The sequence below is a fragment of the Sphaerodactylus townsendi genome, linkage group LG01, assembly GCF_021028975.2.
Source record: "Sphaerodactylus townsendi isolate TG3544 linkage group LG01, MPM_Stown_v2.3, whole genome shotgun sequence".
NCBI lineage: Eukaryota > Metazoa > Chordata > Lepidosauria > Squamata > Sphaerodactylidae > Sphaerodactylus > Sphaerodactylus townsendi.
The window spans coordinates 174,154,507-174,166,403 of NC_059425.1; the positions used below are offsets into that span (position 1 = coordinate 174,154,507).

Below are 11,897 nucleotides of genomic sequence, written 5' to 3' on the forward strand. Positions count from 1 at the left end.
TTGCCCTTTTATCAAAGCAGAATTTTCTGCTGAAAACTTAGGTCAACTTATATGACAATTTGATGTTTCTGAGGCAGCTTACCGAGGAGTATCTTTCATACTTTTGTGCTATATTGCTCCCAAAGAACCCATAAAAGGGATTTCTCCTGCATGGCTCATACCACCTGTCACTGTGTCTCAGCAGCAGTGAAACCTCTGGCTAATTCACAGGTTTTCCATACTGAGAATGCCTGTTGTTACACATTCAATGAGCCTTATGGATCAGGGGGCACAAAATTATAATAGTACAGGACTGCAACGGGCTGTAGGAAGGAGGGGAGCCAGTGTACATTATGCTGAGGCATCACAGGTTCTAGGGTGTCATGTTTGAAACTCTGTATCATGTTCATGGGTAAGATAAGCTACCACCTTTTAAATGAAAAAGCAGCTTCCTTCATGAGGGAAAACCCCTGCGTTTTTCACATTGGCCGTTTCCACACGGCCCAAATACCACGCCTTAGGGACGGCAAAAATGTTGTCCCTAAGGCGCCGTTTGCACAGGCGGCACTGCTGAAACGCAGCAGCGCCGACCTGGCTCCCCTCCACCACCCCCAGGGTGGTGTCAGGCCGCCTCCAAAAACCTCCCTCCTGGAGGGAGGTTTTTGGAAAACAGCGCATCCCCGGCAGCGCGGTGCGAATGGCACCGCCGGGAACACGCTGTTTTCCCCGTCCCTCCCCCTCACCTCGTCATCCTGCGTCACTCTACCGGACTGCTGAGAACCTCCCTCGCTGTCCTCTGACCCCTGGAGGTCAGAGGGCAGCATGGGCGGGTCTTAGTAGTCCAGCAGGGCGACGCAGGACGATGAGGTGAGTGTGGGGGGACGGGGAAGAGGCGGCTCTATGTGGAACCGCCTCTCCCGCGCCAGCCTCAGTGGGGGCCACTTGCACGCTCCCGTGCGAACGGCCCCCACCCCTCCATCGGCAAGATTCCTGCCGGTGCAGGGGCACCCTTTCCGCAGTGCGGAAAGGGCCATTGTCTTATTCCTGAACTCATCTGAAACTCCATCTTTCTGTCTACCAAAACACAAGAAATCTGCCCAGAATCTCCCGAAGAGTTCATACTAGAACATCTCCTCATCTCCAATCCCTTGTTCAGATAACTGAAGCTCATTTTATTCCAAACATAGCTTAGTTGTACCACAGGTAGCCTTATATATTTCAACTTACCCTTGAAATAGAAGAAAAAGCCACACAGAGATGGAGGGATTATAACAGCAGCACATTTGTGAAGAATGTCTCACCACTGGCTGTGATGGTTCACTTATCAATAATCTGTGAAATAAAGCAGAGAAATATTTCACCTTAAATGTTTTAAGGAAATGCAGCTATTTATGAAAATATGTTTGGTTGTGTGTTAACACAAAACAGTAGACCGGGGCACCTTAGCAACGAACAAAATTTGCTACAGTATAAACTTTCATAAGTCAGAACTCACCTCGTCAAATGTACATCCAAAGGAGACATATTTGTACTTAAATTACAGGCCACAGAAAGGTGGGAGAAGGAAGGTGTCACAAAGAGAGACCAATTCAAAACACAGAATCATAGAATCACAAAGTCAGAAGAGATGGGCCATCAAGTCCCCAAGGGCCATCAAGTCCAATCCCCTGCAATGCAGGAACACATAATAAAGCACTCCTGACAGATGGCCATCCAGCCTCTGTTTAAAAACCTCCAAAGAAGGAGACTCCACCACTCTCCGAGGTAGTACATTCCCCTGTCAAACAGCCCTTACTGTCAGGAAGTTTTTCCTGCTGTTTAGGTGGAATCTCTTTTCCTTCACCTGGAATCCATGACTCCTGGTCCTAGTCTCTGGAGTCGCAGAAAACAAGCTTGCTCCCTCACCAACATGACATCCCTTCAAATATGTAAACATATCATGTTTATCATAAACACATCATGTTTATCAAAAATATCATAAACAATATCATGTCACCTCTTAACTTTCTCTTCACCAAACTAAACATACCCAGCTCCCTAAGTCTCTCCTCGTAGGGGATGGACTCCAGACCTTTTACCGTTTTGGTTTCCCTCCTCTGGACCCACTCCATATTAAAACAAGCTTCTTTTTGTTACATCTTTCCCCGGACCTGCCTTTCTGCTGTTTGCAGCCTTGAACATAAATGTATTGGCCTCATGGATGCACAGCTCATACAACGGATGCTTTGACTCTAGAATGCTTATGTCACAATAACATTTGTTAGCCTGTAAGATGCCTCTGCCCTGAACAGGATGGCCCAGGCTAACCCAAACTTGCCAGCTAAGCAGCGTGAAACCTGGTTGGCACTTGGATGGAAGATCACCAAGGAAGCCAAGGGTTGCAACACAGAGGCAGGTAATGGCAAACCAACTTTGAACGTCTCGTGCCCTGAAAATCCTATGGGGTCGCCATAAATTAGCTGTGACTTGACAGAACTTTCCAGCACTACCAATATGTCCTCGGACTTCTGTTTCATTCTATTGGTATAAACTAGCATTGCTATGCATATGAAATTGTGCATGTTTATGCCAGAATCACACATTTTTGGTTGACCACTGCTACTGAACTAAATGCTAACCCTGATCCAACCCTTAGTTTGATGTATCGTCAGCTTTTTTATGACAAGCATCCTACAGTAGATATATGTCAGTCAGTAAATTTTTATTATGTCATAGCATAAAGTATAAAACAACCAATCAATATATATATATATATATATATACACACACACACACACACATACACACACACACACATAACAGACTGTCTGATATCCTAGATAGGTGGTTCAAATGAACCCTTGTAGTCCATGCTGATCAGAAAGCCGGCAAATGCAGGTACCGTGTTTCCCCGAAAATAAGACAGTGTCATATATTAATTTTTGCTCCCAAAGATGTGCTATGTTTTATTTTCAGGGGATGTCTTATTTTTTCAGGGGATGTCTTATTGTTCTGTTTGTCGGGCATGCTTCCAAACAAAAACTTTGCTACGTCTTACTTTCACGGGATGCCTTATATTTAGCACTTCAGCAAAACCTCTACTATGTCTTATTTTCAGGGGATGTCTTATTTTGGGGGAAACAGGGTATCTTGTACTTGTCCTGACTCCTGATAAGCGTAGTGTCTACTAGATTTTCAGATTCAATATATGCTGCACCACACTCCAAAAAGTCAGGCCTTGTTGATATAGTGTTTACAGAGGGCGAACACATGTGCCCCGTTTGCACAATGCCCCTTACAGATAACAGGAGGATCAAAGGTAATGTGCATTCATAATACAGGATCATAACATCTGAAAAGGGCTTTACTAATGTTACTAAAGATTTAATCACCTGGTTTAGAATACAAATGTGTCAAGTCTGCAGTGCTCAGCTGTATTAGAAATCAAGCATAATTTCCCTCAAAACTTCTACGGCTATTTCTGCACTTGTGGTCTGCTTTGCATTAAGATACAGAGAAACGCACAAGTTTTCCCCACTCTTGAACTCACCACGCCTCAGATCACAGGATCTCCACGGTTTCCAAAACCTCTGAAAGTGTGACTTTTCCTGTTGCTTCACAGGGAATGCAAAGGGAGGCAGCATGCATTTGGCTTGAACTGGGTTTTCTCACTCCTCCCTGCCTTTCCCTGCCCACCCAACAGCCGTTCCTCCCACTCTTTGGGGGCGGCAATTCAGAGCAATTGGAAGAGGTTTCTTTTTTTAAAAAAAAATTAACACTGCAAGTCTATCGCTGGAGCAATAGACCGGTGAAATCTACATGAAATTTACATGGCCTAGCAAAATAATGCTGGACCCAAGATGGCGCGCGCACACACACGCATACACACACAAAGGCAGCAGAAAGCAGCCTCCCCATCTGGGGGTTGCACGGAGAGAACAGGTGGGTAAAATGTCAGCTCAGCTGGAGGACACTTCACAGCATTTAAACAAAAAAAAGTGGAACAAACCCACTGCAAAGTTGACAGCCACAGGGTAAACACTGCATGCATAAAGGGTCTCAGTACCAGAATGCAAAATGCAGTTCTGCAGATGTGCAGTAAATCTTTAGGAAATGGCCCAAGCTTTGCAGATACTTGCATCAATTTCTTTTCCACTGTTAACCTTCTAATATATGCGGAGGAGGAGGAGGAGGAGGAGGAGGAAGAAGAAGAAGAAGAAGAAGAAGAAGAAGAAGAAGAAGAAGAAGAAGAAGAAGAAGAAGAAGAAGAAGAAGAAGAAGAAGAAGAAGAAGAAGAAGAAGAAGAAGAAGAAGAAGAAGAAGAAGAGTTGGATTTATATCCCCCCCTTTCCCTCCTGTAAGGAGACTCAAAGGGGCTTACAAACTCCTTTCCCTTCCCCCCTCACAACAAACACGCTGTGAGGTAGGTGGGGCTGAGAGAGCTCTGAAGAGCTGTGACTCGCCCAAGGTCACCTAGCTGGCATGTGTTGGAGTGCACAAGCTAATCTAGTTCAACAGATAAGCCTCCACATCTCAAGTGGCAGAGCGGGGAATCAAACCCAGTTCTCCAGATTAAAGTGCACCTGCTCTTAACCACCCCACCACGCTGGAGTCATGGCACTTTAAAGAGTAATAGATCTACTGGAGTCTTTGTTCAATCAGGTGGTTCACTTTTTAGATGGCATGAGATTGCAGCAGACTTCAGCTGCAGCCTACAGGCCACCTCACATGGATTCGGTACAAGTATGTGAACTAAAAGGCAGCTGTGATAGCTCTTGTCAATGCATCGCTGAAACTTTACTGTTGTCTTCCATATGTACAAGAACCTTCAAAGCAAGCCTTGGCTGCAAACACCATAGATTCATTCCCAACAGGTATTGTTGTTTGGAACACAAGTATGAATTTGCTATAGTTTAAAGTAGTTTCGTTGACTTTTCGGGGAGTGGAAGTGTCTCTTGGCTTCAAGCCCTGAGGTTACACAGGATTGGGCTCATCCAAGCATGAACAATACAATTTGTTAGCCTTCACTTAATGTGGGACTGTTCTGTGCTGCCCGACTGTCCACCTTTGGCACTCCAAAATGGAACAATGGAACTGCCTTTGCTTTGTTGATGTAATCTTCTAAACAGTTGGTGTCCTGGGAGACTGGGGACTCCTTAGAAGCTCATCAGGAAGGAACCCCTCCTTAGGAAGATCAGTAGCTGAAGTCATAGTTCCCTGCCCATCGCTGAGTGATATTCTCCACTGCTTTAGAAGAAAGCTTGGTGTGCTCTAGCAAGAACTTTTAGTTCAGGCAGAAAAGCAGCAAGATCTAACAGCTTTGTTGTGTCAGATGTCTAGAACAGAAAATCAACTGCGCAAAAAACTGCTGTTTCAAAAGGTACGGAAAGATCTATGGAGATGGAAGAAGAAGAAGAAGAGTTTTGGATTAACATCTTCCCTTTCTCTCCTGTAGGAGACTCAAAGGGGCTTACAATCTCCTTGCCTTTCCCCCCTCACAACAAACACCCTGTGAGGTAGGTGGGGCTGAGAGAGCTCCGAGAAGCTGTGACTAGCCCAAGGTCACCCAGCTGGCGTGTGTGGGAGTGCACAGGCTAATCTGAATTCCCCAGATAAGCCTCCACAGCTCAGGCGGCAGAGCGGGGAATCAAACCCGGTTCCTCCAGATTAGATACACAAGCTCTTAACCTCCTACGCCACTGCTGAAGAAGATGTATGCAGAAGAAAATCCATGGATGAGACTGAGCTACAATGAGGAAGGGATTGTTGTGTGAGCAAGCAAAACGGCAACGTAACAAGTCAGCATAGTGGTCCACCAAGCTCCAGGTGAGCTGCTCTTGACTGGCAGTGGCTCCCCAGGAGGACTTCAGGTAAAGGAAGTTCTTTCTCTCTTCCTGCCAGCTGAGATCATGGTATCTGGAGATGGCAGACAATTGAACCTTGGGCCTTCTCTATGCAAAGTATGTGCTCTGACTACTGACTTACACAACTCCCCCGCCTCATTTATATTAGATTATTATGAATAGAGTAGGGATCGGACACTAACCTAAAGAACAAGCTAGATGACAAGAATGCCCTTGAACCATTAAAGAAAAGTCTTGAATACAGCATCTGTACAATTTGCCCAAACACAGATTGTCTTTTATAGCAGGATGTGAGGGGAAAGTAATGGTGGCATGCAAACTGCATAATCACAAAAGGACGATGTGAACTGCCGTTTGCTAAGCTTCCCACGATCACCTGTCTCCCAGTGTGCTGTAAGCCCAAGTGTCAAGACCAATCAGCAGTGAAGCTCCCGGGGGGGCACGACGCACCAGGTGCACAGATTTGGGTCACGTGGGGGGGGCGCAAAATCCCCCCGGCCCCTCTCTCCCCCCGCGGCACCCCCAGAGGTGGGATCCAGCAGGTTCTCACAGGTTCCTGAGAGGAGGTTACTAATTATTTGTGTGTGCCGAGAGGGGGTTACTAATTGGTGATTTTGCCACGTAATTTTTGCCTTAGTTACGCCCCTCCTCTCAGCTGTAGCACGCAGAACTTGAAGCAGTCTAGCAGGAGGTGCACCAGCTTGCGTGGCAGCCTGCGCCTGCGTGAATTCGTTTCCCGCGCAAGCACCAGCGCAGCGGCTGCGTCCTTGCCACAGCCCCACCCAGGAATGCCCCACCCCCGGAATGCCCGGCCACGCCCCCGTCGTGCCCCGCCCAGCCCCATTGGTGCTATCCCACAGTTTGAATCCCACCACCATGGGAATCTACTAAAATTTTTGGATCCCACCACTGGGTGCCCCCCTACACACTTACTTTAGAAAACCGAGCAGGCTGCAGAACAGGTCTTCCTGTTCTGGTGGGAACTACATTTCCCAGGGTCTCCTGGGAAATGTAGTTCCCACCAGAACAGGAAGGCCTGTTCTCCAACCTGCTTGGTTTTCTAAAGTAAGTGGGAGTGGAAGTGGGGGGGTGCCGCCATGGGGGGGGGAAGCCAGAGTGCGCACCAGGCGCACTCTGGCCCAGCTACGCCTCTGAGACCAATGGTCTTTTCGTGATGTGGTCTGGAATCATAGATTGCTTGTGTATAAAACTCCAAGGATGAGACATCCCAATTTGTTGATCAAATGCAGGGGCAAATTGGGTGTTTGGAGTGATCAACTAATCTTATTCGTTTTACTTTTTAAATGTTGGTATCAATTTATCAATCTATCAATATAGATTTTTTTAAATCTAAAGATTGAAAGGTATCAGGAGCAGGAAGGCCGTGGGCAATAGAAATTATATGGCAGGACAAGAAGCAGGAAGTAGTTGGCAACAGGGAGGAGGGCAAGGGGGAAGAGTACAAAAAAGGGTGAGGAGGGGTAAGACTAGGCGGGTGGGCTGCGGACGGAGGGAAGATGTCCAGGGCAAAGCTGTGCCCACTGGCAAATCTGCCAGCAGCAAATCAAAATTAAAATGGGGCTGTAAATGGATTTGCTTGCCCCAAAGAAAGTGGAAAGTGAGAACGAGGCTAGAGGAAATACATCCGTACAAGAAATCTTGCCACATCAGACATTCACATTCACCTTGCAGCAAACACCTTGTGAGTTATCGGCCCTACAGTGTACTGAAAGTGGATTGAAAGTGCATTATTCAGTGTACATGAAAGTTTGTCTCACTGAGATTTTCTTTTTAGTTAGAATCGCACTGCGCATTTCATTTTCCCCCCCACGTGATTATCAAAGAATTTCACAAAACCTATCACGGCTATCTTCACACATTTGTCAATATTTGAGCCTGTTGACACATGAAACCTGTTTTAACAATATGCCATGGAATGAGCAAATATGTTCTGTAAAAGAAAGAACAAGTTTATAGAGTGGGCTTGAGAGGGATTGGGGGCTTCAGGAACAAGATAGGATAGCAGATTTTCTGGTTTAAAACATGGTTTGGCTGCTTAATATCGCTGGGGGAGACCACCTTTCTATTCCAGAAATCTGTGTGATTAACTGTGGAACAGATGGAGGAATTTTCACGGTTTATGTCTCAAAGTACATTCCCACAGATATAAGTCACGGCCATCTTACCTCCTGATCTTCTAAAATCTCAAGCAAAGAACATTAATCAAAATTTTGACCAAGTATACCTTTGCCCTAATTCTGCCAAAGGCCACATATACATGGCAACAGGCTTTTCCATAGCTGGATAAATAGACAAAACCCTGTTGACTCAGACCAAGGGTCCAGATAGCTCAAAATGTTGCTTCTTGTAGTAACCAACCAGATGCCGGGAGAAGTCATGCGAGTCAGGACTGCAGAAGCCAAAGTCTTTCTCTTGCGGACTTGGAAGTTTCCATGCGAATAGTCGGAAGTCACTTTAATTGTTCACTATCTTATCCGTATGCATTGTTTGTTTCTTGTTATATATGTTTGTTTCTACTTTGCTTTTTGCTTTTTAAAACAATAATAAAGAGAAATATGAAAAGAGAAAAAAATAAAAAAGAATTTTCCTTCAGTTATGATGATAACTATCTGCCGACAGACCTATCCCTCTGTAACTGCAGACCTGTAAATGCTATAAATGGATTTTTGTATCTGCTAAACCTGGGGTAGTTTTTTTTATTAGGTGGGAAGGAAGATTACTATTAAAAGATTGTTATTCTAATTAATTTGGATTTTTTGTTTTATATCAAAAGACAACAACAACAACACAGGCATATCTGATATCATATATATATACATAGTGCAGCCATTTTACACAGGAAACTTAATCGCTGAACAAGGCCGAATTCCCACTGAAAATTTAATCTAGATACAACCAAGTTTCAAAAGAATCGGCACCTTTACATCCAGGTTCCAACAGCCTCACTGCAGCATGTTTCTAGTGAAGATGTCTAGGCCTGTCCCTTGGGGGGGGGGGGGCTGCTGTCAGGGGTGCAATTGTTAAGCTAGCAGCACCGAAATTTCAGAGTATCTTTAGTAGACCCTCCTGATGATACCACCCAGGTTTGGTGAAGTTTGGTTCATTGGGGGGGGGGGCAAAGTTATGGACCCTCAAATGTGTAGCCCCCATCTCTTAATAGCTCCCATTGAAAACAATGGAGGATGGGGGCACCCCCTTTGGGAGTCCATAGCTTTGGACCCCCTGGACCAAACTTCACAAAACCTAGGTGGAATCAGTAGGAGACTCTGCTGATGATACCACCCAGGTTTGGTGAAGTTTGGTTCATGGGGGCTAAAGTTATGGAGCCCCAAATGTGTAGCCCCCATCTCCTATTAGCTCCCATTGGAGTGTTTTTTCAAAAAGGTGCATATACAAGCAGGTCCAGGAAAATCCCACAATAAGGGGGGGGGGGGGAATCACCAGAAACGGGACTGATCTGTGTTCTGCAGTTTGGCTCTGTGAATTCTTTCTGTTTGAACCTCGTTGTCAGGTGCTCTACCTGATTTTTATACCTGGCTAATTATACCTTTTAAGACTAATTTCATCAGGGTTGTGGTGAAAAACCCCTAGAGAGAGATCGGGTGGCCCCTACTCCTGTGGACAACCTGCAGTAAGGACATTTTCTGAGGCTAGCCCCATCTTGTCAAAATGCAGAAGCTAAACAGGGTTGGTTGGGTACTTGAATTAGAGATCACCAATAAAGACTTTGCACAGGAAAACAATGGCAAACGTCCTCTCCTCGCTCCTTGCCATTAAAAACCCCTCAAGGTGGAACTTCATGGGGCTGCCATGAGTCAGCTGCAACCCTTTTGTAGCCACCTGAATATACAGACCAGCCTAAACTTATGAGAGCTTAGAAGATAAGGAGGGTTGGCCATGGTTAGTACTTGGATGGGAGATCACCAATGATAGAGATGAAGGAAATGAGAAACCACCTCAGCTCTTGATCACCCCATGAGAGGTTGGCATACGTTGGCTTTGCCCATTATTATTGCCAGCCCACCACCACCTCCATCATCATCATCATCATCATCATCATCATCATCATCATCATCATCATCATCATCATCATCATCATCATCATCGTTCTTGTCACAGAATTTCAGAATATCCCTAGTCTTCCATAGCTGGACAAGAGACTCCCAAACCTCTATTGGATGTACTGATCATCTGAACCCATGACAGCCTAACTTCATGTCTAGCTTTGGAACCATCATGTCTTGATGGCGTTTGTGGACAAACTGAATTCTTCTGACTTCTCAGCAGAGCTCAGTAAGATCTACCTTCTGCAGTACCCATTAGGGATGGGCACTGAACATAATCCACAGAGGAGGCGGTTCCACTTTCACTCGTTAGAAGATGGTTGCTACTCCACCTCATAGAAGTTGTCCTACAGGATTTTGCAAGTTTCAGTCATGTCACGTACGCTACTCGACAGTGACATGAGGAGACCTGGAAAGGTCACATGAGGAATATGGAGATCAGCACCATCCACAGGCTCAGCAGGTTATAGCTTGAGCATTGACCATATGGAACAACATTACAGCCAACGTGCAAATCTTGAGAAGTGATCTATACTTCAGTCAAGCCAGCTTCGGCACGAGTCACAAGCTAGCTGCACCTGAGTCACTTCTCTTCCCTGCTTCATCTCCCTTGCATTCTCAGCAAGCCAAGGAGACTTGCAAGCAGTGGACAAGAACATCCAGATAGACTGGTCTATCCTCATCTGTCCAAGAACCTGTAAAAACAAGATGACAACTTCATCTTGAATCACCTTGCGGATGCCAACTATTTTGATTTTATGTTGCATGGCATCCCTTGGAAGCTACCCTGAACAGTGGCAGGCCAAATGGCATCCATAAGAGATCAAGGATCAGTCCCAAAAAGTCTTTGAAGATGGGGAAATATTTGGCAGATAGCAATAGCCATACTGAATTCTTCCTTCTTTTTCTGCTTATATCTTTCCCCCGCACACACACACCATGATCGCAGTTACTCCCCTATCATGAATTTCCCTTCAGCTCGTGACCTTCTGCCTACGGAAAGCCCTTCAGGACATGAGTTCTCCTCTGAGCTGTTGCCATGGCATGACTTGATCAAAGCAGAACATCTCAACAAAAGGGGGAGTGGGTGGCTGGCGTTAATACATTCAGTTCACCTTCCCCACAAATTGCCCAGCTCCGTTTCTGATCAGGCAGTCTGTATGCCCGTGTTACACTGAAGCACTCAAATGTAACCGCAAAGAAAGGAAGGCTGCAAAAACAATCTGCTTGCCAAGACAGGACCGACAATTGGACTCCTCAAACGAAGGTCCAATTAACTCACCTTTGTTCCACTGTAACCAGTAACCTACTTTGGTCCCTGCTGCCTGAGCTCAGTCACATTCACCATGTGTTCTGTGACAGGGATCCCTGATTTAAGCAAGCTGTTTCCTCACCTGACCTCTGCAGGTAGAGATGCCCCTTTTCTTCGAAGGGACACAGACAGCAGTCAAAGGCTCTGTGTGGGTATGATCAGCTTTTCCCCAGGATTTTTACCTGCAACACGATTCACAGGGCCCCTCCCCTTTCGGCACTGTCCCAACCCATAACATCATTTCTGTTCAAAAAATTTCAGCCAGACAATTTTTCCTCAGTTACATCATCACAGACTGTTCCTGCCACCTGCCTGCAGATTTGTTCCACTCAGAGGCATAAGAACCAGCTCTTTTCTATTGGTATTTGCAGTACAGGAAACAGAGACTAGAAAATACTCTCTTGCCTTTGAATCTTGAACCAGTGCCATACCTATATACAAGTCTCATTACTTTGCTTTAGAAAACATGTAGGCTTTGTTTTTTTTGTTTTTAAGGAGAGACATGTAGCATATCTGAAAGCACGTTTGCTCAGAAATAAGTCCTATTAGAAAATATTCTTTAAGAAGAAGAAGAGTTGAGGTAGGTGGGGCTGAGAGACCTCCAAAGAAGTGTGACTAGCCCAAGGTAACCCAGCTGGAATAAGTTGGAGTGCACAAGCAAATCTAGGTCGATTTCCC

The 11,897-nt window shown here is 45.5% G+C and overlaps 1 protein-coding gene across 2 annotated transcripts in view; it reads right to left on the reverse strand.

Moving 5' to 3' along the window:
• Positions 1 to 11,364, reverse strand: part of LOC125439869 (gamma-aminobutyric acid type A receptor subunit pi) — a 32,006-nt gene extending 20,642 nt beyond the window's left edge. The window contains exons 1-2 of one of the 2 annotated variants that reach the window (XM_048509182.1): positions 11,302 to 11,364; positions 1,207 to 1,311 (exon numbers count right to left, since the gene is read on the reverse strand). In XM_048509182.1, coding sequence (XP_048365139.1) covers positions 1,207 to 1,262 — 56 coding nt within the window. In that variant the 5' untranslated portion in view covers positions 1,263 to 1,311; positions 11,302 to 11,364. Of the gene's footprint in view, positions 1 to 1,206; positions 1,312 to 11,189; positions 11,266 to 11,301 lie in introns of those variants that run through there. The other variant, XM_048509192.1, reaches the window with a different exon arrangement.
• Positions 11,365 to 11,897: the final 533 nt, after the last annotated feature.